This window comes from Ursus americanus, chromosome 5, assembly GCF_024610735.1.
Source record: "Ursus americanus isolate L20-20 chromosome 5, mUrsAme1.1.p, whole genome shotgun sequence".
Taxonomy (NCBI): domain Eukaryota; kingdom Metazoa; phylum Chordata; class Mammalia; order Carnivora; family Ursidae; genus Ursus; species Ursus americanus.
This window is the reverse complement of record NC_142131.1, coordinates 44,809,898-44,837,150: the sequence shown is the minus strand read 5'-3', so window position 1 is coordinate 44,837,150 and position 27,253 is coordinate 44,809,898. Positions and strand designations below refer to the sequence as shown.

The window sequence follows — 27,253 nt, the reverse complement described above, 5'->3', positions numbered from 1 at the left end:
ATCGAGCCCCACATCGGGCTCCTCCGCTAGGAGCCTGCTTCTTCCTCTCCCACTCCCCTGCTTGTGTTCCCTCTCTCGCTGGCTGTCTCTATCTCTGTTGAATAAATAAATAAAATCTTTAAAAAAAAAAAAAAAACACAAACTTTTCTTTTCAATGAAATTATAAAATCATTCTTTTTAATTACTTTGGATATATTGTCATCTCTGGGGTCTGCTTTGTTCTGTAACTATTTCTTCAAGAAAGTGGAGCTGACAGGGGGGTAACTAATTTGTATTTGAACAATCTCTGGTACGTCTAAAAATAGAGGGCAAGAAAAGGAAAAAATTATTGTCTATGAAGATGAACATGTATCTTACAAAAGTGTTATAGGACTGCTCATCCTTTACAATACTTTGCTTATTCTAATCCCCAAACGAGGATCCTCTGTCATTTCTCTCTCTTGAGCCCAAGCGTTCCTTACCTTGAGATGCCTTTCCGTTGCAGCAGTACCTTTCAATTGCTTCCTTTATATTATGGTTACACTTGAGAAGTTCATATAATGCCTAGGAGAGAAAGAAAAAAAAAAAACCTATCCAATAAAAATTACCAGAAGTTCACACTTAACAGCATTAAAACAAATAGACAAAAACAAACAAACAAACAAACACCAGGACTAGTAAGAGTCCTGACAAGTACTGTCTGAAATGCTCTCTAAATGCAAGACATTTAGGGGTATGTTTGCCCAAACATTTAGTCTACTTAACTATCCTGGTGATGGACTCTGGTATCCCAGGAGTTTTTTCATTTTCATTCTACACCTTAGAAGTCACCCACCAGTATCATTCTCGACTTTATTTTTTATTTTTTAAATTGCCAGGCCATCTGAGCTGGTCAATTTCCCTACTTTAGAGATCTTTTTTCTAGTTTGCAAAAATTAGAACTACGGTCTTATTTTTTGGTATCGCCTACTCCCTGCCTTTTAGTGTTAATGAGAGGGAACAGCAGCAGGCCCAGAATAGAGGGATGGGTACTTGAGTGACCAGGGTTTATAACAGTCTCATGGTCTACTATGAAGGGTGTCAGTTTCTTAAAATTAGAATTTCTTCTCAATAGTAGTGGAGAGAACTTAACTGAAAGTTAAATAGTAATCCACCTTCCCAAGTAATTTCCAGAAAAGGCAAAGATGGCTCAATATTCATAAATCTATTAATACATCAAAAGGTTAATAATCAGAACATAATCATTAAAAAACAATCTAGCTGCTAAAAAAAGCATCTGATAAATCAGTATCCATTTCTAATTTTAAAAAGACAAAAACCATTATAAGTGTAAGTAGATGGTTACTACCTTAGTATAATAAAGACAGCCTATATCAAACCAAGCACTGGTATTATTCTTAATGTAAAAACCTTAGATATATTAACTTCCATCAAAAGCAGGCCTCAAATCACTATCCCTACCAAAAGTCTCTGAGAGTTATGGCTAATGCAGTAAGACAGTAACGGGAGTAAGAGATATAATAAATGGTAAGGAAGGAACCAAGGTATAATTCAATAATGACTTTAAGACTAAAAAGCCTGATAAAAACAACTGAAAAATTATTAGTTTCACCAGCTTGAGAAAAAATAAATTTTTTTAAAAAATGGGATTTCTCTATACTGATAATTATAATAGAGATCCCATTAACAAAAGTATTAAATACACAAAAATATTTAAGATACTGACGAATTAAGTTAATTAGATACATGTGACATCCAAATAAACAGAAATATTTGAGTGATTAAAAAAGTCAAATAAATATAGAGTAAGACCATGTTCTTGAACAGGAAGTTTTAATGTTTTAAAGGTACTAATTCTTCCAAAATTAATTTATAGTTTAATAGACTAACAGTACAAAAACTCAGTGGGGTTTCTTTTTGACAGTTGCAAAGCTACTCTGAAATTCAGCTACTACAACTTCTGTGTTACCTGGGAATTCAAGTCTGAGCCCAATTATCCCTGGATATTCATTTCAGTTAGGATCATTGAGGCTAACGATACAGAGTGAAAAGTGTCCAAGACGGGCAAAATGATGTCAGAAGGTAAAACCAGGAGCATCCAAAAAAAACCCTTACTAGGCAATACTCCCAGCCCCATCCCACATACAATCAAGAGTATCCTGCAACTATAGGTACACACAGTGCCTAACAAATGCTCTTAAAGCAAATTTATATAATCTTAATAGGTAATACTTTTCAACACTTCCTGAATAGAGTTCAAGAATAATAAAAAAAAATACCTTTATTATAAAATCTAAAGTCCAACCATGAAGAATGTTTAAATAAGTGATATTATAGCTACAGGATGGAATATACAGTCATCAGGAGTGAGATACTGAAGAATTCTCAATGGCAAGGAAAAGAAGTGATTCAAATTAAGATATGTGCATACACACAGAAGAAAAGACTAGAAGAGAAAATGTGAAACAATATGGAGTGGTTATCACTAGGTCATGGGACTTTTTTTAACCAGTGTTTTCCAAGTTTTAAAAAAATTATAGAAAAAGAGATATCCAGTTCACATGTAAGAAATACTTGAATCATATGTAAGAAAATCAAGAAGGGTGCCTAGATGGCTTAGTCAGTCAAGCATCTGACTCCTGATTTCGGCTCAGGTCACGATCTTAGGGTTGTAAGATGGAGCCCCGTGTCACACTCCGGGCTGGGTGTGGAGCCTGCTTAAGATTCTCTCTCCGACCCCCACCCTGATGCCCCCTCCCTTTCTAAAAAAAAAGAAAGAAAAGAAAAGAAAATCAGGAAGAGATTAGTCAGCTGCTGTTTCAACAGAAGTTGAAGTATACCTGTTCGTTGTCCCTTGTGTGTGTTCCTGCAGATATCCTATCCATTATTTTTTCATTTCCAGTTCTTAATGAGGTCTCAACAAGGTACTCCTTAACTTTGCTCTCCAAAACCACATCAGGACGCCAAAGTAACTGGTCTTCATTTTCATACACTGATAAAGAAAATCCCATTAATACATTAAAAATAGTGAATATACTCCTAGATGTATACAAACTGTTCCTCCTCTTCTTTGATATGCTATACACTGGGACAACTAACTTTGAGGAAAGCAGCGATTGTCTCGCAAGGTGACTCTCTCATTGGTTAAGGTATAAAAAAATTAAGGGCAAGTGTTCCAGTGGCTAGAGCAAGTAGCTTTCTCGCTGGTTGGATTTACTAACCAATCAGAAGACTTTCTATGCCTAGTGCAATCTAATGCCAACACCCAGAAGGGTGTTTTATATTCTCCTAATGAGAAGGTAAATATAACCTGTATAAATTCTTTAATAGCCTCACTGGAGTTTTCTCTTGAACTCTCTAACTGCCTCAATGATGTGTATACAGGTTAAAAACTGCAAACGAATAAAACAAACAAGCAAAAATAAATAAAAACCAAAATATCTGCCAATAATGAAATGCCTAAGAAAGGTAGATTTTTACTTTACTAATTTCCTCCCAAAGGGTGAATTTTACTTAAAGGAGGATGCACGTTAATCAAAAATGGAAAAGAATGATTAACAGTAAGAGAAGTAAACTTTTCTAAATCTCTTAAAGAGGTTGATATATTAATAAGGAGAATGTCATTAAAACAAGGTGTATATTCTATTAACGCACACATTGCCACCATACTTAAAGCTTCTACTTCACACAATAAAGTAACACAGATGGCCCAAATATTTATCCCATTGCTTCAAGTGCAATGCGTTCTTCAAGTGTATGATAAGTACTAAATATAGCTAATAATGTAGTTTACTGAAGCTCACTATGTACCAGGGACCAGGATAAGTACTTTATATTCACAACTGTGTAAGGCAGGCATTATCACTCCCGGTGAGTAGGAAAGTTAAAAATAAAATGTGCCTATGAGCCATTAAAACTGACTTTTGATGTAAATTCCTTTCCTCTTTGTCAAAATTGAAATAGGTAAAACAGTTTGGGGTTACTCCCTCCAAGAAAAGAGAAGATTTACCTTCCCTCCTGAATGTGTACAACTGAGAGATGATCACCTCTATTATGTTTAACCTAAGAACTGACAGTGGCTGAGCATGTACTTGACTTCAAGGGTATGTGTCATTTGGGTGGGGGAATCGAGAGACTGGGTCATCTGAAGATCAGCTACTGTTTTGCTTCCCTGGGACAACATCACTTTGAAAGCAGCTTAGGAAAAAGTTGTTGTTAGGGGCCACCAATGCTAACAACCCTACGGTAGCCAATCTTCCCTTCCTTTAAGTGGAGGATAACCTAACAGAGCAAAGGAAAAAAGAAAAACTCAGGAAGGGTTGTGTCACTGTGCTGTGTTGGCCCGATGATGTCACAGGGACAAATCGACTCCTTAGGGAAAAGGTCATATGCACACAGCCAAATCTATAGGCTTCCCAAGTTTAGCTAGGGAAATGTACCTGTATTTTTATTGTCCACCACACTTTCATAACCAGTTATAACTGGGATCTACCAAAAATGCGAAGAAAAACTAATTACACTTAAGTAGGGGTGTACAAAAAAAGAAACAGAATCCTTGTGTTCCACCACCTTCTCTTTCAGGGCTTGCACAAGAGAATTTCTTCTAGAGTCTTTATTCATCAAGAGTTTTCTTTCCAAGAGGATTTTATCTCTAATGTGCTCATTATCTCAGGTCATAAGATTCTACCCACTTCTAGGAGAGTGGGATGAAGGTCAAGCAGATGCACCTGCAGAGCCATTCCACCGCTGCCTCAGCCTACCTGTAAGGCTAAGAAGCACTGTACAGAGACAGAAGTGGTTCTCTGAGTCTCAGAGTTAATTCTGACAGATTATTCCTAAGTCAGGCCTAAACTTTCGCTGACTCCAAATCTATCTTTATACTGCCAAGGTTGAGGGGCACCTGGGTGGTTCAGCTGGTTAAGCATCTGCCCTCGGCTCAGGCCCTGGGATTGAGCCCCACATCGGGCTCCCTGCTCAGTGGGGAGTCTGCTTCTCCCTCTCCCTCTGCAGCTCCCCCTGCTTGCACGCTATCTCTTTCTCTAATAAATAAATATATTCTTTCAAAAAAAAATTAATGTATACTGCCCAAGGCTGATATATAATCAAATAATTAAACAAACATATTAAGGGATAACCTCCGCCTACGAAATATTATCAAAATCAAAACCAAAAGTCTTATTTACCTTTCTCATCACCATCATACTCTCCGAGGTAAGGGGGAATCTCTGCCTGATATTGTAAACCAATCATTATTTCCTACAAGAAAATTCAGAAGTAAAAACAACTTATAAAAATACACTAAAAAACAAGCTCCAACTCATTAATGAGTTACTACAAGTCAACAGAAATTTCATCTTACAACAGCAAAATTATCTTAAATTACTTCAGAAATGTTTTTAAAAGCTACTTTAGTCCAAAATGTCTACTAAGTTATGACGGTAACTCAACTTACTTTCCTCAAATCTTCAGGTGAGTTACCACTGTCTGTTTCAATATCTTCAACTTCTGATTCCTTATCTCCATCACACGTAGTATTTGCTTAAAAAAAGAAAAATTTTAGAAAGGTTTTTATTACCTATTTTTGCAGCACATGTGCATGGCACATGGTATTTTATAAAAAATCTGTTGAATGAAAGAGATCAGCACAAATATACTCTACTTCTTGTACTATTCTCACACTTTAACACTAGTCAAAACAAGACACTGAAAATACTAAGAAAGTGTATAGGATCCTTAAAATTTTTGGTCTACTGTCAAATAGTTTGGGAAGACAAAAGGAAAACCACTATGGTCACCTTAAAAAAGAACAGAAAGCACTAGAGTTCTTATTATGAGTTCTTATTATGCTAACCCAAAATGGGACACATTTTGTCCATCAAAGAGGGGCACATTAAGTCCATCAAAAATGTTTTTGCATATACACCTGTATGTGTATTTGCATTTATTAAGTGAACAGTTCTTCTATGATCAAAATACCTAAAAAATAAGCAAGGTTGCAGATAAGAAATTATTTCACTTCAAAGACCATTTAAATATTACTGATATACATCAAGGGATAACACCAAACTAAAAAGAAAAAAAGACTTAAATAAATCACTAAAAAGGTAAAAAATACTTATTGAGCATCTGATGGTTTTCAAAACCAAGAGAGTAAAGGGCCTTTTAAAACAAGTCCAAAAAATGTCCATAAAATTTCATGGTTGAAGAACTAAGATTGGTTACCATAGCAACAGATGAATCTTGGGAAAGAAAACAGACAGCCTTGCAAAACTAACCAAATGTTTTAGGTTTTAAACAACATGTTAGTTCACCTCTATCCCAATAAAAAGTTATAATCATATTTGGATTGTAACAGAATTGTATCTCCATTAAGTAAAACACTTAGAATATTCTGATGAACTATTTTTTTGTTTTATGTCTGACAAACTAGTGAACGCCATAAAATGTACTTGAACCAGAGTATCAGTGCTACTACTAATCAGTAATGACTGAGTTTCTTACATCGTAAAGGCCTAGGGAAGAAATCGGAAGTTTCATGGGAAGTCACAGACGGTGTCAGGTCATCTGCAGAAGACTGAGTTTCCTCATCATCACCCGACAACAGGTCTTTTGCTATTTCCTCCTGTAGGAATAAGAATGCAGCACTAGAGTTAGAAATAACTATATCTCATAAAAAATTTAATTGAAAAAAGAAATTATACTTCAACAATTTCGTATTATTCATAAACATATTATGTATTATGGTACAATTAAGAACTTGTTGAAGGTCCCTTAGTTTTGAGAGAAGTACATCTGAAGTGCTCCTATAATTTATTTCATGTTCATAAATATTAACACTTAATACTTAATTACATACAATATTTAATAACTATATTATTATACATTTAAACAAATAATCTGCCTAACTTAACAGATAAGCAGAAAGTTTATCTAAACTTGCAGGCTAATTTTTAGTGAATTTACAATAATAATAATCTTATTTCTAAGTGATTGACAATTACTCACTTTCTACCAACATAAATATAACCAAAAAATTCTCCAAACTCTTCTCTCAATAATTTAAAAAATCTAACCAATGAAAAACTCTGACTAGTGATATAATTTTAAAAGAAACAGGTTTGAATTAACTTTTATCTAGGTATATAGTCATCTGTGTGCCTGGTACATAGTAGGCACTCAATATTTGCTGAATGACTGCAGTCATTAAAGTGTGGTACATTAATACATTTGACTAAACAGGGAGAACAATAAAACCCACAGGAAAAGGTTCCAAGATGTAGATTCCTCTCCCTGTCTGAGATTTGAAAGGCAAGGAAAGCTTTCCAGAGACCACAGAAAATCAGCAGAGACCGTGGCTTGTGTGAACTTTCCTCAGCACGGACTATGCCTTCCCCACAACCAACAATGTTACAGACATATCACCAAGGCCTTGGCTGCTGTGGCTGTCACTCACAGAGCCCAAGAAAACAGAACTTCTCTCCAACCACTCCACATCTAAGCCAGCTTGGTTTGAAGGCTTCTGGGGGATTTATTAATCAATACATTCAAATATTCAGAGGATCCAAAAAAGTTAGGGCAAAACCTAAGTTTTGATACAATATGTCAACATAGGGAAGAAAAACTTTATGGGAGAACACTCAAACATACAAAGTATTAGGAAGCTATTAGTACCTTTAAAGCAGTATAACCAAAGCCAAACAATATTTAAATTGGTTACCAAAATGATAAAGAGCAATGGGTCAATAAAGGAAACTAATAAAAACAGCCAATGGTAATGGATCTGGAATTTTTCTTTTAAATGCTTATACTCACTTTGTCTAGTGTCATGTCTGGTAGTTCATCAGCAAGTTCACTTGGGGAGCTATTTGCACTGGAATTTGCCACTGCTGGAATTGTAGGTTCGTAGCCATAGAATGCCAGTAAATCTTCTAGAGGCATGTTTCCTTCCTGTTCAAGCCAGGGCACAAACATAAACTCAGTAGATGTCACAATACAGAAGCACAGATAAACTGTGATGCCCTTAATGCTCAAAAAACACATTATCAGGGGCGCCTGGGTGGCACAGCAGTTAAGCGTCTGCCTTCGGCTCAGGGCGTGATCCCAGCGTTGTGGGATCGAGCCCCATATCAGGCTCCTCCACTATGAGCCTGCTTCTTCCTCTCCCACTCCCCCTGCTTGTGTTCCCTCTCTCGCTGGCTGTCTCTATCTCTGTCAAATAAATTAATAAAATCTTTAAAAAACAAAAACACATTATCAAAACAGCAGTATCAAATCAAAGCCAAGTTTTAATTTTTCTTTTTGTACTACTGCTAGAAAACAGGCTCAAACACTTAGAGCTATTATTAATATATTAACAAAAACCTAATGATTAACATCTTCATTTTTATTTCCAGCATCACTTCATTCTTTAAAAAATTCCTCAAATATTTGCTTTAGTGATTTTTTTTTTAGCATTCACATTAGTATAAAGATTTACCTTGAAAGAACTTACAATTAATCAATCAATAACTTCATATAATATTCAGCTTGTTTCCTTGGATTTAACAGTTGACCACTTGTTTATTCTTCATGTTAGTTACATGATAGCTGAATGGCAACCACTGCTGAGCAATCACTAACACCAATAGTATTTATATATTACTATTCAAAATTATATTTTTATATTACTACCATCATATCTGTATTCTTGTACAACTGTTTTAGGTTTCTCTTCCATAACCACCTACTGAAGTTTTTATCATCATTACCACCATCTTACAGGTGACAAAAACAGGCTTAGTTCTGGGTTCAAATCCCAGTACCAATTCACTTACGGAAACACTGCTTTGATAAAAGTACATACTTCAGCTGCAGTACTTCCTGTGTTATGAATACCTATGCTATGCCACATTTTGGCACCCTTTTCCCTGAACTAATCCATCTGAAAATAGGTAGTGTATTTCCTTTTTAAAAATACCTTAATTCAACTAGTAAACTGCATACAGCTATTTACAATTATTCAAATATATAAATAGAAAATAATGTATCTACGGACTAGTTAATTTGCTCAGTATTTTAGAGATGTTTATGCTCATCTATTAAGAAATTCATTAAGCTTGCTTATAGGTTTAGTTTTCCCTTTAAGACAAAAGGCCTAAGTCATGAAGCAAAAGCATGAATATGCTAAAGCCAAGTACGTAAAACATGTCCTCAGTGATCACAAAGTGAGCTGAAATAAGCCAGTGATAATTTCTAGAAACCCACTCACTGTCAGGCTCGGGGAGATGCCCAAGAATCTGGCCCTCTCCTTTACAAGTCTAGAACTTATATTTTTCACTATGCCTGATACAAACAGATTCATGCTAAATGAACTTAGAATAAGGTTTATGACAGAATGTGACTTTGTAAATTTGCAGTAGGAGACATGTGCCTTTCCAGTGACCACACCAATCATGTCACTCACGAAATCCTTTCAGCTTGGGATTGAAATCAGTTAAAAAGCTGCTTTGGTAGCATGGAGTCAGCAGAAATGGAGCTGGATGGTCAGGATGGACAGAAGTTCACCCATGCCATGGGGAAACCTCGTGAATTCTTCTTCTCCCAAATCAAAGAACAGAACCCCTCAAATGTGCCCAAACCAGATTCAGAGTCTCTCTAGCCCTGCTCCTTGAAGATTCTCTGCAGCCCATTCCCTTTGGCTCATATTGGTTCTAAGAGGAGACTGGGCTGCAGCTTTTGCAAACCACCTGTCTGTAGTATTTCTTCAAAACCTCTTGGTTTCAGATTCTCTCCACGAGCTGGGGAGATGTCAATTTTCATGCATCATACACTAATAGTCCACCTTTCCATCAATACAGCATTTACTGGGTTCCAGGTACTATGCAGAGGTTACTAGCTGTGGATAGAGAAAAGAAATTTATAGAAAATCCCTGATCTCAATGAATTCAGTCTTGATGGAAGAAACTGGTTAGTTAACAATTATAATGGAATGTGTTGACTGCAATAATCAATTCCAGAAATGGTCGTATACATTGGTAGGTACAGAGAAGGAAAGAACTACACTCTAAGAATAATGGTATGTGTGAGATTAGGGAGGTGCCTCACAGGGTGCAAAGACTGAGCTAAGTCTTAAAAGATGAAGAGGCATTCAACAGATGAGGGCTGTGTACTAGGGACTTGAGGTGTGTCATAAGAAACACTGACTATGCAGTTACTGGGTGCCAGTAGGCCACTGTGCCAAGTGCCAGTATGAAAAATAGGTCTTGCCCTTCTACAACGTACAGTCTTGGCTGGGGGGGGGGGGGGAGGGGGCTATACACAAATATAAAACTGCCAATTATGAATGCAAAGGAAATAAACAGGGTCCTGAAATACAGAATAATGTAGAGAGTCTACTTTCACAGGGTCAAAGGGAAGACAGAGAGTGCCCTTTACTCCCAGGATACTGGGAAGTGAACAGAGACTAAAAAAAAAAGTGTGGGAGGGATCAGGTGGGAGTGCTATGACTTTATTTCTTCTTGAATGTTGGGCAGCTACATAAAGAAAAGTTTGAGGAGGTGGAGAGATAAGAGAAAAGCAGGGAGACCACGTAAGGGTTTCATGCTGGATTAAGGTAGTGATATAAACATGGAAAAAAGTAAATAGATGATATATATTCTAAGGTGGAATCAAATGGGTTCCTGGATGTGGGAGTGAAAGGGAGAGAAAATGATGTCTCTCCAGATTTCTATTTGAGCAACTGCCTATACAGTGGTAACTTTTACTGAGATAGAAAGTACTGAAGGAGGGGCACCTGGGTGGCTCAGTCGGTTAAGCATCTGCCTTCAGCTTAGGTCATGATCCCAGGGTCCTTGGATCGAGTCCCACATCAGGCTCCCTGCTCAGCTACTTCCCCTGCTTGGGCTCTCTCTCTCTCTGTGTCAAATAAATAAATAAAATCTTAAAAAAAAAAAAAAGAAAGAAAGGACTGAAGGAAGGGTTTCTGAAGGAAACAATTAAAGAGTTCTGTGGAAGATGCAAGTTAAGTCTGAGAGGACTATGAAACATCTAAGTAGAAGAGTCAAGTTGGCCAGCAGCCTTGTGTTCAGAGGATCAGGCTGGGCTAAAGATATAAATACGGCATTCGTTAGCACCTAAAGGATATCTAAAGTCAAAGAAGGTGAGAGGATAGACAGAAAAGAGAAAGGAATATATGCTTTATTAGAAGAACTTCCAGATATATTACCCTACAGGCAATGGAATATGTCTGGAAAATTCTAAGCACAATATGCATTTTGAAAATAACATTCTAGAGGAAGTAGAAGAATGACAGCCTCAACTAAGGAAGGGAATTATTTGAGCGAAATTAAGAGGAAAGAATGTATTTCTTGACCTACGTGATAAACTGAATGAAAGTGACAGAGGAGTCTAAATGGATTGCCTGTTCCTGGACCGCGAAGGCTAAATACCTACAGCACCGTTATGAGACAGAAACATCGGACAAACTGGAAGGTGGACAGTGGGGTGGTAAATGGTAATTCAAGGCAACAGCTGAAGCAATGCGCTTGAATGAGATCATCCAGAAAAGGCATACAGAGTGAGAAGACATAAGCTAGAACTCTGAGAACTGCCATCAATTAAAATGTGGGCAAAGAAAGAATGGCTCATAAATACAAAAGAGGGAGATACCAGAGAGTAGAACTAAGAGAAAGCAGAATTACATAAGCTAAAGAAGAAGCAAGTGTGGAGAGACCAGAGATAGTCACTTAGACCAAGAGAAATCAAGAAAAACAAAGAGACAGTAATTCTCTGTACCTGTCAAGTAGGAATTATTGGTGACCCTATAGCCTACTGGGAGAAACAAAGCTGAATCAATGGAGGGGAGAAAGTACATACATTATAAAAAAGAGAATCACTAACGGCAACACAGAGCTAAAAGAATTTCCCCCACATTTAGGAAACATATGAGTAGGATTTTCCATGCTGAAATAAAAAAATAAGTGGGAAGAACGGACTCGGGGCAGGAGGGATGGAATTAAGAGCTAGCCTAGGATGTGGCAATATACTCTTGGGACAGTAGGGAGAGAAGAAAGAATGAGTATAAAAGTTAAGTTTGTATGTGTGGGGCACACAGGAGATTCCAGATAGTCACTCATGAAAACCCTACTTTCTCTTTAACAACAAAAGTACAATCATCTGTTGAGGAAGAAGGTGACTTTCTTAGTGGAACTTCATCAACACATTCAAGGAATGGCACTAGTTACCTAAAGGGAGCTGATGCTAAAATACAGAAATCACTTGTACTAAAACTTGTATAACAAAACTAAAAAAGGTGGACCCAATCTCTGAAGCACTTCACAAATGAGCTTTCGACTAGACCTATTAATAAAGGACTTAGTCCTCTGAAGCACAAAAAAAAGGTTATTTTTAAATCGAATGAGTAAATCTGCCTCTGAGATCTGTGGTGGCTAGAACAGCTTAGAAGTTTAATCCAGCACCTTATCCCAGGTAGAGGATTTTTCTCTTTTTTTTCTCGGGTATTTTGTTGACTCTATTTAAACTTTAAGGGGCATATTTGAGTCTAATCATAAATGAACTATTTTCTACCTCAAAGGTTTTATATCAGGAAGAACATAAAATCTAGAGGCAGAGGACTCACTAACTGCTAACCATTACTGTGGGCAAATCACCTAACTCCTCTCACCTACATTTCTTCATCTGTAAATAGAAAAGGATCATAATTTCTTTGATCCTATGATGCACAACCTCACATACTAGAAATTAGGATGCATCCCATTACCAATGTACAGATTTCCCATAGTACTGTTCCTCCCTGCCCCCATCTATGTTATTTCTAAATCTATGGTACATTTCACAATCAACAAGGCCTCTTAACCAAGGAAATAATGCTAATACTACTCATCCAAAACACCTGATGCTGTTCCTGGATTGATCAAAAGAAACTAAGTGAAGTGTAGAACAAGTTTCGTATAATGCCAGTCTGATATCTTAAAATATGTATTGCAAAACAGTATACATATAGTTTTTAAAACTTAATTTAAAAAAAACCCACAAAATAGGAAGGATCTATACCAAAGTGTAAGTGGTAGAAAATGTGATTTTTACTTTCTCATTTCACAATGAATATCAAGGGAGAAATCTACATATTATTGCAAAAAACTTCTCTAAAAGTTATAGCTCTACACCATTAAATTAAAACCTCACCAAACAGTAACACAAATAAACTATAGTAAGACACGATGTAAACCTTATTTTATATGCTTAATAACATAAATCTAGTCACATAATGTATTCTCTATACCAAAGTACTACTATACAAAAACTGTTTCTATTTCTTATTTTTCGTAATACATACTGTACTAAAAATTTGTTAAGCACTAAAATACAGGCGATATTTATAGTCTATAAACTACCAAGTTTACTATGAGTATAAAAACTTATTGTCATTTCTAAAAACAAACATTAACATCAAGTCCCTAAGACTGTGAACATGGAAGAATACCTAAATCAATGTTCCAATAATAAAAGATTAACAGAGTACATTAAATCATATAGAAATAATTTTAAATTTCTTCTATAATGATCTCTCTTTATATCTGTGTCTCTATCTACTGTTCTTTATTCCATTTTACGTTTCATTACACATCAACAAAGAATAGAGGCCACATCTACATAGTAATGCTTTACTACAGATAAGAATTACAGTTTAGAGAAGTGGGCAGTCAGTCACTCTTAGAAATAGCTCCTCTTGTTCACTGTCCAACAAGAGAAAGATTAGGCTTCTGAGTAGAGACAAAGTTCTTAGGTCTTCACTAGAATCTGTTTAAAGATCACCTGTAGTTTTCTGTCCCAATTTCCAAGAATGTCATAAAATACCAAGTAGCAAAACTGTCCAAGTACAGAGAAGTTGAAATACTTAAAGACCTCCAATTTTTCTGAATCTTCAAATTCAGTGATAGGTATCAATACAAAGCAAAAAATTAATTACCAGTGTTTATTATTTTTTTAAGATTTGTATTTATTTGACAGAGAGATGATATTAGCTGGATTACAATTCTCAGTTAGTCTAGGCTACCCATAAGAGGTAGAAAGGAAGTGCCGAATAAAGCCAAGGCAGAATTCAAGACTCTTGGACATCTTTTCTTATCAAAAGGCAATATTTTATCATCACCCCTGAAAGAAGCAATACCCAAAGCTTTTCTTAAATATTTCCCAACCATTTCCTCTCTATACTCTCAAATCTCTTTGGCTATAAGTTGGGTTTTTTTTTTTTAATGATTAAATCTAACAGCAATTGTGTTGGATTAATTTGTCAAGTGAATGAACATGTTTAGAAATTTTCAGGTCTACCAGAGTAAGCCTGGGGTCTAGATCCTGAAGACTGCCCCTGTTTCCCTGTATATTAACATGAAAGGAGAAATGCAATAAGAATTCATCTCTGCCTCACAAAGATAGCAGAAGAGATTATCTAAGCATCTTCTCTTTTTGAAGAAAAAGAGGTATAAAAACTCAAGGGATTATTATTATTCAATATTATTCCTGAAAGCTTTTGTTATTCTGGGCTGATCAGAAATGCGCAAATAAGGTTAATTTATAGATAAGTATAATCCTACATTTTTTCGAGTGACCCCTATGGAGACCTCTCTCTGTAGTCCTGGTATAAATATGTGTTTAAAATCCAGTTGATTTCCATTTATATTGATTTTGGGTTTAAGAAGTTATAAACTACATTTACTCTTGCCAACTTTTTAAAAGATGACTGAGGGGTGGAAAACGGGACATTATTTTACGATTAAAAATAGAGTAAAACTTTTTCTCTTTCAATATTCTTTTAGTATTCTACCAGACTACAAGTTATTTAAAGGAAAAGACCTCTCCCTGTATCTATTGCAGTGTTTAATTAAACTCAAGTGTGACCCTCAGTAGAAAAGTATGGTATAAAGCATTGGGCTGGGCCACGATTGAGAACCAAGTTTAGGGCCCATGGTTCTCTATATCCCATTATGCTCACCTGTAAGATGACCACATGTACCTACTTCACTGTGCTTCAAATACTTAAAAATTAGATTAAGAGGTATAAAATAATTTAGAATAATTAAATGAAAATCTACGTATTAGGCTTTCCTTCAAAATAATGAGAAAATCTGTGACAGTCCATAAAAGTTAGGTCAAAAACAAAGATGCTGATCCTGTTTTTATTTCAGATAGATTGTAAAATAATTTATAATAGAATTTCAAAATCTTTACTATAAGTTTGCTATTAAAATAGGAAAATAAAATCCTTTACCTTTTCTAAGTCTTCAATTTCAGAACTGAAGTTTTTACCCTCATCCATCATTTCCTCTTCTTCAAGAGTTCTTTCATCATCATAGTCATGGACCAACATCTCAGCAGTGGGGTCAAAATCATGATCCTCAGAAGACAAAGACCCAACTGGAATGAAACAAACTGAATCACTTTACACATTCACAATGCTACTTACAAGAGAAAATAATTTGTGTTCCTCTGCCAGTTCCTTTTAATGTTTATACGTGAGCTTTATTAAATGCATTTACTATATACTTAACAGGTTATAAAGACCATACCGTTCTGAAAAGACATCTAAATCAGCAAAAGAACAAGGCAGAGTAACTTAAAAACACATTAATCAGAAGTCCAGTCCATGAGAACAGAACTTATTATGGCAGCAAAGTGATTTAAACCGAGGAGTCCTAAAAAAAAATGTTCTAAGAGAAAAGTCAAACTTGTTTGTCAGTCAGTTTAATGCATTTGTCTAAAAGCAACAGAAAAATGACAGAAGGATTATAAATGGAAGATTTCACAAGAATCTGTTATACACTAAGGCTCAACACTTCAGGCAAAGAGAATATATATGTTACCCAACTTACAACCCTCAAAGGTACAAAACACAATAGAAATTTGGTTCATAGAAAAAATACAAGTTTTTGTGAAGCAACCATACAGCAAATCAGTCTCTAAAAGTAGTATGTCACTTTTCATGTCCATAACTGTATTTCAAGCTCTCCACAGAGGCATTAAAGAGTATGCTTTTCTCTAGACGACAAATAAGGTAATTAGTTTTTAAGATTATGTGAAGGAAATACAGAAAAATTTTATCTACAGGTTTTTGAAAGATGTATCCTGCTGCAAGTTGTTTTGGCCAATTCATACCGGTTTATAAAACTGTAATACTTTTTAATGGTAAATGTGAAGTCAACGGGATACTCTGAAAACTAAGTTGAGAAATGAGTTAGATTCAAAATCCCATGAGAATGAAATTGAATCTATGAAAAACGGAATTTTCTGTTTTACTCTGGTATCTAATTCAATTAGACCAGTAACTCTCGGAGCAGGGAAGCAAAGAAGTACCTTGGGGTAGAGGAAGGGTGAAATGGAAAGAAGTACATTTAACATAAAAAAAGTTAGGTATGTTTTTAGTAAAGCTATTTAATATTTTTAATTTCAAACATTTAAGGACAGTTATGGGATCATTACCAAAACACTGACCTACACCAAAGATTTTTCACTACGAAAAAAAACACAGACATAATTCAATGATTTTGATTCTGAGTTTGGAGAACTCTAATCATTAGTCCTAAAAATAACACAATTTCTATGGAACTCAATTCTTTAGGAAGCTTACATTATGATGCTATTTTTTTAACGTTTAAAGATGTTATCTGTTCATTTTAAAACCTGCTGAAATACAGACGGTTTAACCTAATTTTAGGAGAAAGATGAATATTTATTAAAGAGCTCAAAAGCAGAACATCCACCATTATCAATCTCCTATTTTGAGGAATTCCTGGAAACCTCTGTGGTAGACAAAGTGTCAGGGATGAAACAGATGGTAACTTTTCCACCTCTTTAAGGCAGAGCTCTGTCCTTTTTTGTAATCCCCACATCACTGGTCACAGTGCTCTTCCCTCTTAAAGCGGGAAGGTATTCAGTTAAGGGCCAGAAATCAAAGGGCCTAAGGGTCTACTCCTGGCTTTGTCCCTGACCTGCTGAGACCTGAGGCAAGTCATTTAAACTTTCTGGGCCCAGGTCCAGTTTTTCATTTGTAAAATGCATAGCATTGGCTTAGATGACCTCAAGAACCTCTTCTAAGCTCTAAAATTTTCTTTAAAATTGCCTAAGTGATTAGAAACAGGTTAAAAAAGTTTATTCAAACACCAAAACTACACTGTCATCTTGCTCTTTAGATTGCAACTTCTTAAAAGCAGACAGTGATGCAAAATGGAAAAATTCCATTATCATCCAGATGTTTGGCATCATGTATAGAAATATTCTGTTCCTGAAATCAGTTATGACAAAGAAATGTTTGTCTCAAAATTAGAAAAACTTTCTAAAACAATTTTTAAATGTAAAGATGTAGACATCTATTTAAAAAATAACCAAAACTTTCTTCTACTCTGTGACTAATTATTTTATAATACCTTGAAGGTTAATCAAGTGAGACCTTAAAAGTTCACTAAATACACAAGTAATAAATATGCAAGGAAACGGGCTGTTCACTCTAAGGCAACACGTTGCAAGGGAAGATTTAGGAGATTTTCCAGGCTCTATTAACTAGGTGACTCTCAGTAGAGTTATTTAAAAGTCTTCTCAAGTGTAAAATAAGGGACTTGGAGTAGTTCAGACGTACTTTTCCTGGAGACTATTAGAGGGAAAAGCCAAAAAAGGGCTGGAAAGAGGGTGAGAAATTGAAACAAAACTGTCCTCTCCATTATGGGATTCAGGGGAGCCAGAAACCCCAAACTGTATGCAATTATGCACATGGGGAGAGTTCAGGAGACAGTCCCTTGCTTTCATCAGAACCTGACAGTGTTTCCCATTTCAAAAAGGTTAAACACTACTAGATGATCTAAGGCTGTCTCACCTCAAAAATTCTGTTTTACCACTTTTCTGTGACAAGCTTGCAATTCTATGTTTCTTTTAAGGTAGCTTACCTAACTCTCAAGTTCCAATTTTAATACAATCTATAGTCATGTCTCAATTACGAAAAATTTAGGAGACAAAGGAGAGATGGGGAGTCATGGTCAGTTAATAAGCGATATAAGTAATCCCAGTTTCGACAAATTAAAGAGTTGATTTCTTGAAAAAAAAATAAAATCTAAACTAACCTGGGAAAGTTAGTGGAAAGTTAATTTGGGATTAACTTTTTCAGGCCTTGAGGAAAAAAACCGATATGTGATAACTAAAGATATATTACTTTAAAAGAACACTTGTCTGTTAGCAGCTTTGTAACAAGTTATTTCTTTCAACATGCAAGAAAAAAGAGAGAGAAGTATAATTGTTCCTTCCTCGAAAAACTTAATTACCAAAATGTACGCTGAAACTCTTAAAAACAAATGAAAAAAACTCGCAGGGCAAATTTTTGTGCGAAAATCTTTAGTAACAGATCTATGAGCCCCCCATTACCCTTTGGGACCCACTGAAGAGGTAAGAAAATAGGACAAACCTGGGCTCGAACTTCCAAAAGAAGCCTAGGAGAAAGAAGAAAACGTGCGGTTAGATCGCGCAGCCAGGGGGAAGAGGCAGCTCCGGCAACAGGGCGCAGAGGAGGCGGAGCCCAGAGCTCCTCCGCAGCTGCCAAAAGTACAAGACGTAGCTTCGCTCCAATCGCTCCCAGCCCCTTTCGGGCCCCTCTTGGCTGCCTCGCCTTCCTCCCCGAGTCCCCAGTGTGCAAACTCGCAGACCCGGGACGAAGCCCAGAGTCTAACAAGCAACTCCAAGCCGCCCCTTGGAGCTCGGCAAGTTACAAAGCGGAGAAGCAAAACGCAGAGCAGTCGCCTCACGGTACCGGTCCCCAGTCCCCGGCATCACGGGAGTCCCCCAAATCCCACCCTGCTCTCCACGGACCCAAACAACACCTCCCAAAGCAATACCCTGTACTGGAAGGGAATCGTCCTCCGAGCACCTAGTCTACCCCTGGGCCCAAGAGCCCCAATTCCGAGGCTGTCCTCTGACCTGAGCATAGGCCAGCTCGAAACTGGACACCCGCCCCCAAGCCAAAGCGCAAACCCCCCATTCTCTCTCCCGAAACTGGAGACGCAGCCCCTCAGTCCCAGAGATGCTAGTTCCTTCCAGGGTGTTCAGTCCCTCCCTAGGCCCGCCAGCGAGCCCCTCGCCCCAGCGAGCTCCAGCCGAAGGGGCTCCTGCTGCGCCACCCCCTCCCCCCCAGCTCACCAGTCCCGGGGGACACGACCTGGGCAGCTTCGCTCGCCCTGCCTCCCTCCTTCAGGGCAGAAGAAAGTGGGGTTACTGAGAGCCCCCAGAGATAACGTCGAGAGTCTTGGACTGCCTCCTTTCACACCCAGGGGCTCCCGAACCTCCAAGGCGCGGGGCGAGGAGTCCCGCTCGCCTCCCGCGAAGCCCGGCGGCCGCACATCCCGCTTGCCTCGGTGCCCGGAGCAAAGTGGAGCGTGAGGCTCCTTGGCGCCGCAGCCCGGACCCAGTGGGCCGGGGGCACAGAGCACTCTTCCCGCAGGACAGTGGCGCAGCCCGCTCCCCGCTTTGCAATCCGGCCGCGGATGGGGGGGGCTCGGCCGGTTTCCACCCACCCTGGCCCTAGAAAGCGGCGCGGAGGCTCCGGCGGCCCGCGTCAGCTGCCCGGAGACACGGCACGGCGCCGTCCCCAGGCCGGGGCTCGCTGCCGCCGGTCGCCACCTCCGGTCCGGCCCCGTCGCGCAGCCGGCTCGGGGCCGGAGCCGCCGCGGCCTAGTCCCGGAGGGAGACCGCTCCCGCGCCCGCTCCCGCCCCCCGGCCGGCCCCTCCACGGCCAGTTGCCGCCCCGCAGCCCCCGCCCCGCCGCGCCGCCCCCCGTGGGGCAGCGGGAAGAGCCCCGGATTCCCCAGGCCGGCTCCGGGGGCGCGGGGGGCCGCCGGGCGCCCGCTCTAGCCCGGCCGCTCCTGCCCGGTTTCTCTGCTCACCTCCGCCATATTGGTACCTTTAGGGCGAACGAGCAGCGCCGAGCCCAGTCCCCGGATGGGGCGCCTGAGCCAATCGCAGCCGCCGCCGCCGCCGCCGCCGCCGCGGTCCGCCCGGCACCCGCCCGGCGGCGGAGGCGGCTCGGCCCCTTATAGGGCAGGGCGGCCCGCGACGCCCCCGGCCCGCTCGCACGCCCACCCCGCCCGGAGCCCCACGCAGCACCCAGCGCCCCGCGCCCGCTGCGGACGGCCCGATGCGCACGGGCCCTCGCCCGCTCTTCCCCACTCTGCTGGAGGAAAGTTCCTGCCGAATTGGAGGCAAGTGGGGGACGAATGGAAACTCGGGCATGGGACGGACCCACGTCCAGGCAGTAGAGGCCGAAGAGCCGGCCGGGCAGCGGAGAATCGACGGACGGACACTCTAGTCCGGTAGGACGTGGGGGAGGCGGGCAGGAGACGTGGAGGGACAACTCGACAGACTTCCCCAAGTGAAAAGAACGGAGGGGATCGATGCAGTAGACTGATGGACAAGAGAAATCCCCGGAAAATAGAAGCGACGGATGGACGGCAGGATCAGTCCAGAATGAGAGGACGGCGACCAGGCACTTTGCGGTTTCCCCAAGAGACCTGAGGAATGTGGGGTGCAGACCGGCATATCCTGGCTCTTGGAGTGGCCGGTGGAAGTGGTCATTTGCCACGCAGGCTTTGGAAGATAGTGACAGTACAGAAGAACGGGCCAAAGATCAACAAGGGAAAGAATTTGAAGAGACTCGCACAATTCAGACAAGACATTCGTAAAATATAAACTGTGCATGTACCCCCAAAATTAGAACAGTCGTAGGGGTTGTTAATTACTAAAGAGTCCGGAGGATGCCCGGGGGTACACACTTGATAGACCTGTGGAAGAGCAAAATAGTATATCAGAGGCCCTGAATTGAGCCTCAAAAACTCTACCTCCGCCCCAAAAGGCCAAACATTTGCTTAGAGGCAAAAAGAAAACTAGTGCTGTGGTCAAGTGGATGGGTGGAGAAGGGAGGACAAGGCTTAACAGATAAACCTACTGTTAAACGTGCCTTCTGACCATTTGCTCTTCAGTGGGAGAGGTCTCTAACTCCTGGCAGATCCACATCCATGCTGAACAACTTTAAGCAACGCATACACAGAAATACACTAACAAGTCATGGGTAGCCTACAGAAGTAAGTCCTGCAAGTTCAAGTCATTATGTAGTCGACTGGGCATAGGTTGTCTTGAGGCAGGAAGCCGGAAATAATATGTACGGAAAAGAAAGTTAAAAAACGTGGAACAGAAAAGTCTCCTGTAAGGCCCATGGATGATAAGGCAGATGGAAATACTCAGAAAAGTATGGCCAGACCCTACAGAGACTTGCAGAGGAGAGTGATCTCAGACATCAGAGTTCTTCTCCCAATTGTTGCTAAAACCTATTACATTAAATGATAGAGTTGAGGTTTTTGCTTACAAGTTGGGAACCTTTCTAGAAGCTAAAACTTGCCACACTTTTAGTCCACACATAGCACGTCTGCTTTTATGCTGGGGTCACATTTGATTCTTTGCTCCAAGAGAACATACAGAGGCTGAGGCTGAGGACTGGATTATGGATAGGAGGGGAAAGAGTTACTTTCAACATTTTTGCCAAGGCATCTTAAAAATTAAAGTTACTCCACTGGTAAATGGTATTTATTTATGGAAATTTTAGGGAAAAATCTCTTCAACCATTTCAAAACATCGTAAAGACATGGAAAATTACACTTTCCCTGCTGTGAAAGATATCTTTCGACCTTTCGTCCAGCCAAACCTGAACTTTGAAACCAGAGGCTTGGCACCCGTTGTATGTACTGTCCTCAATGCGGCGTTTAGAGTTTTCAAAGTATTAAAAAAAAAAAAAAGCTTGAAATTAAGTGCAAGTGATTAACTTTAGAAATGTTGCAGTGAGCATGCCCTGTGGACAGAGCCATTAAACAGTGCCCTGATCTGCTTGACTACAGCATGAGCCACCACAGATCAACTCACGGATCTGAATCATGAAGAAAGTGTCTCCAACAGCCTGCCTTGTACTTAACACTAGGAAAAATGTTTTCTTCATAGCAACCCTTGGCTAATCCAAACTATAAATGTAGTCTGAGATTCCATTTTGCCATGTCCGAGAAGTATAGAGACTCATGCACTTGCATGAACTGAGTAGACTTCCTGCAGATTCTTTTTTTTAAAATAAACTATAAAGATTCCATATAGGCACTTGTAATTTTGACTGCTTATATTTTCGTAGTTTATATAGTCTGTGTCCAGGGTATTAAATAAGGATTCATAGAAAAATCGCGAAGCTAAATAAATTTTCAGTTTAAGGAATCAGGGCTATTTTCTCATCTTCTAATCACTAGAGAAAAAGTTTACTGCCCAGTCTTACATAATACATTCCTTTTATGATAAAGTGTATAAAGTCTACCTATGTACATGGATCTTTCATTCTTTTTGACGACAAGACTTCCAGAGTTGTTACAGACTAGAAGTCTCCTTGCTCCAGGGAGTGGCATAAAAAATTGCTTTTTACTGTTGTTTTTATTATTCTGTCACTATACAACACACGGCATTATACAGAGAACAAGTCCTATGCTGGACACTGGGCACTATAGTATCACCATAAGATTCCTTGTCTCTCAAAAGCTTATAGTGTAACTGTATTCTGGTGTGTGGGGGATGGGAACAAGAGGAAGGAAAACTCAAAACTGAAACCATGGTAATCCTTTAAGGAGAACCAAAATGTTAATAGATCCTCCAGCCATCTTTAGAAATGAAATAAATCAGCCTGCTCAGGGAGCATCCAACCTTGCTTTCGGCTTAGGTGATGATCTCACGGTTGTGAGATCACGCCTCCCTTTCCCCCACCCCCAACCCGTGGTGGGGCTCCTTGATTGCTCAGTGGGGAGTCTGCTTGAGATTCTCCTCTCCCTCACCCTCGGGTCCTCCCCTAATTTGTGCACTCTCTCATTCATAAAAAAATTTTTTTAAAAGAAATAAGAAAAGTTTATAAATGTGTACTTTGAGACGTTTTACAAAAAATAGGTAAAATAAAATAAGAAAATGTAAATATAAAAAATGAGGACCAAGAGGTTAACACCAGAGAAAAAGAACAAGAATATTCAGGTAATGAGATGTAACACAATATGAGATTTAAACCATAAATTTGGCTTGCAGCTTTCTGAAGAAAAAGCAAATAAATAAATAATTGCAATTAGTTGTTTGATTCTCATTGTCTTTGAAGAGAAATATACAAATACTTCATTGGCAACAAAAGTTTTCAGGACACTTTAAAAGAAATATCCTGCAGAGCTACATAGTAACGCAGTAATGTAGAGGGAAATACCCTCTACCAGATCCTCAAAGGCATTAGCAGGTTTTACAACACTGTTTCTTTTAGTGGCCATCCCTGAAAATTGAGAGTATTATATGACTGTATGACCTACTGAAAGCAGTTTTAATAGGGCCACAGTAATGCGAGGCAAATATTTAGCTTTCTACAGATTCCATCTAACCCAAGGGAAAATACTAGGCTATCCAATGTTAATGTCTATGGTAGTTAGCAGGCATAATGAATGGGTGAAGAAGGCTAATATGAAGGCAAAAATGGGGGCAATAGCAAACCAATAGATAATAATCCTGCCTAAATAGGGCAGTCACCAACTTAGTCTCAAACTGGCTCTTGCCTTGTAAGGATGTGGGCCCACTGCTTCCAGACATTCCAATTTTCCAAAAACAACTAGAAAGCTGAATTTTTATGAAATCTGTTTTTTAAAACTTGGCAATTGATTAAATTTTTAAACACAGTGTAGGCCAAATAAGTCACATTAAGTAAATCATGCTGTGAGTTTCTAGTTTGCAGACCCTAACCTAGAATATCCAATTAACATTACTTCTCAAAAGGGTTTCAGATAAGACTGTGATGCCAACAATTCAGCTCTCCATTGGATCAAACTACTTCCATTTTTTCTAAATATGTCCACTTCTCCTGTGAGATACTCAAATATTTTTTTGTTGGAATGAATGACTAGTCTCTGAAAAGGCCAATTCATTATAATATGTTTTGACTAAGCAAAGATTGTTAATGGAAGGGAGATGCTCTTCAGGAAAAAAAAAAAAAAAGAGTATTCACAGAGATGAAAAGAGAGTAAATCCTCAGTTCATTATAAAGAAGAAAAGAACCTGGTCCACAAACATGAGAATCTATCTGACTCATGAGTCAAGGCCATCCCTAAAATATGATGGATGCATCAGGCTAACACACCTTTGAAGGTGATTCAATTAGATCTTCAACTCAGTGACTTTAAGTTTAAGGGATATTCTCAAAAGAATTGTGAATATTTATACTCCTTTGCACATATCCAAGTTAACATCTAATTTTTCCATTATAAGTTTAAAGAGTTGCAAAGATATACTTCCCAATGTATTGTAATGGTGGTCATTTAAAAATAAAGCCTTTATTTAACACTTCAAAATGTATGCAATGGGGGGGGGGGCGCCTGGATGGTGTAATTGGTTGAGCATCTGACTCTTGGTTTCAGCTCAGGTCGTGATCTCGGGGTCATGGGATCAAGCCTGGAGTGGTGCAGAGTCTGCTTGGGATTCTCTCTCTTTCTCCCTCTGCCCCTCCCTTCCTCAAATAAATAAATCTTTTAAAAAATAAAATAACATGTATGCAATGGAATCTAAATACCATAGCAATTTGATATGCCCATCGTTCTTTTTTTATAGAGAATATATTTCTACTTTAACAGTTGGAAATTTTATAATTCCTTTTTCTCTCTGAATTCATATTCCCATTCTATTTCAGTCCAATTATTAAGATTGTTATCAGTCCAATTATTATTTTTAGTCTATTATTAATTCACAATTGATCAAAACAATATACATGTCTTACAAATTTTGATTAAAGCTTATTGAACAAAAATCAAAATTACACTGAAATCAATCTCTTAATAAGATGAATGGGACCTTAAAAAAATTAGTCCATGTACCTATGGATAAATTTTACAGAATACTAGAATGAGAACGAGTTTAACATTGGTTCCATTCTTATTCTTTATGTAAATAGAAGTAAACTCTGAGAAACCATATTCATACAATAAAGGTTTTGTTTTTAAACCATCACTGAATTCTTTGAACCCTTAGTAATATATCACGTTGTGATCTTCCATCAAACATTACTGTTAATAATCTTATACTGTTATTTTGATTGTCTTCAATTTTGCTGAAAGTGAAGAATTAAAGGCTACCTGGTTGCAAAAGGATTTGTTACCCAGTACTTACGGTCCTTCAATATAATTCACTTCGATCTTGATGAATACCAAAAAGGACTTTGCCAAGACTTAGCAAATGATTGATTGTACTGGTTACTTTTTTTTTTTCTCTTAGAGGCACATGTTTAAGCCAACACACTCAGGAAAGGGAGGGAAAATGGAAATATTCTTAATTTCAACACTTTTTTGTCAATATAATATTTTAAAATAAAATCCTTTTTATCTTGTCACACATTTTAAATAAATTTTTTGTCAAAACCATGTCAGCCCATTCAGTTTGTGGAAAATATTTGCCAGACAACCCAACTAGCAAAGACTAGTCAAACCAAACTGCCAGGTCAGATTTGCTTTCTTTCCGAAAAAGTCTGACTTCATTTTCCAATTCTTTTTTTTTTTTTTTAAGATTTTATTTATTTATGTGACAGAGATAGAGACAGCCAGCGAGAGAGGGAACACAAGCAGGGGGATGGGAGAGGAAGAAGCAGGCTCTTAGCGGAGGAGCCTGATGTGGGGCTCGATCCCATAACGCCGGGATCACGCCCTGAGCCGAAGACAGACGCTTAACCGCTGTGCCACCCAGGCGCCCCTCATTTTCCAATTCTAATGAGCATGTTAAATCTTATTTTGAGGCATATTAAAAACCATTGGGAAATAAATCACAAAACATGTTACTATAAAATAGATTACTAAAAGCAGGCAATTCAAGATTAAAATGATGTAATATCTAATAGAATTTATTCATTGTATCATAAGTCATAAAAACAAGAGTAATCAATATGTAGTTCCTCATTACTTCATTTATTTTCATTCAATGTAATGTGAAACTAAAATTGATAAGTTATTTATATTGCAAGGGATGTGGTAAAAGGCACAGTAATCCTTTGGCTAATGTGTACATGTATGTATTGAACTTTGGTATTTGCTTTGGAAATAAAAGAATTATGAGTAAAACATCAGAAATACTTCAGTAATTTCATTTGTGTTCAAATTTAATATTTGATGATAGAGAAAAATATGTGCTGCTAAAAATAATCAGTCTAGGAGTTAGGCTTTCTTTTTATTTTTAATAGGAAGTGGGAAAATATCATAAGATGCAGTTACATAAGGATTTTTATTTGTGAGTTTTATCTAGTGTTCATAGAAATGTGGAAATAAAAAATTTCAGTTTCCTCTCAGAGACATGGCCTACAATGTGTACTGAAACTAGTTGAAAATACTTGTTTAAATAGTGTTTACTATTGCCTTTCAATGCTGGCTTCTTTATTTTGCTCTTTCCAGAACCCTCCTTCAAGAGCAGTGCATTTTTTTACAATGGTCAGGAGAGAAAAGAAAGAAAGTCATTAAATGAAAATGCCTCTCACTACCTACACTCCACAACATACTGTCTGATATCAAAAAATCCCAACAAAGACCAAAATATACCATTCTTCACACCATGCTTAACCTAAAAATATATGTAAGACAGAAAGATTTAACATGCATCGAGTAAGTTCTATTAGCTTATTATATATCCTTCATTTTAATGTGTATTTCTAAAAATACACTGTGAAGATTTCTTCTTATATCTTAGTAACTCTAACTGTGAAAAAAAATTCACTTCTCTAGATGAATTGACCAAAACAGAAAACAGGTTGAACAAAACAACTGTTTAAGTACTGACAAGTGCTTCATAATTCTATGTTGTGCTGTATTAGAATAGAAACCACAAAGAGTTTTGAAAAAGCTTAACTTGACAATTTCAGAATTTCAACACTAAGTAATAGGATCTTCTCTCGATGGAAGATCATTATCATCTCCCAGGGTATTAGCAGAACTAGACTTATAAGTTATTTTGAAGAAAGAATGCACAATTTAAGGAATGCCAGTGACTTTGCTCTCCATCCCCCCCAATGAATATATTCTGGGGTTAGCTTGAGATGAATGACTTGCATCTTCTATACTCTTGGTTGGCTTCTCACAATGTGAGCATCTTGCTGTACTGAGTACAATTCTGGTATTTAAAGGTACAACTTGGTGGTGGGGGGGTACAGCATAGCCTATAAATATAAGCCAAC

At 38.4% G+C, this 27,253-nt stretch overlaps 1 protein-coding gene across 1 annotated transcript in view; it reads right to left on the bottom strand.

Annotated features, from left to right (window-relative positions):
- Positions 1 to 19,992, bottom strand: part of MIER3 (MIER family member 3) — a 29,662-nt gene extending 9,670 nt beyond the window's left edge. Inside the window, exons 1-9 of the mRNA XM_045794319.2 lie at positions 19,893 to 19,992; positions 18,422 to 18,446; positions 15,245 to 15,390; positions 7,792 to 7,926; positions 6,481 to 6,601; positions 5,432 to 5,517; positions 5,163 to 5,235; positions 2,820 to 2,971; positions 462 to 543 (exon numbers count right to left, since the gene is read on the bottom strand). Of these exons, the coding sequence (XP_045650275.1) occupies positions 462 to 543; positions 2,820 to 2,971; positions 5,163 to 5,235; positions 5,432 to 5,517; positions 6,481 to 6,601; positions 7,792 to 7,926; positions 15,245 to 15,390; positions 18,422 to 18,446; positions 19,893 to 19,901 (829 nt within the window). The 5' untranslated portion in view covers positions 19,902 to 19,992. The remainder of the gene's footprint in view (positions 1 to 461; positions 544 to 2,819; positions 2,972 to 5,162; positions 5,236 to 5,431; positions 5,518 to 6,480; positions 6,602 to 7,791; positions 7,927 to 15,244; positions 15,391 to 18,421; positions 18,447 to 19,892) is intronic.
- Positions 19,993 to 27,253: the final 7,261 nt, after the last annotated feature.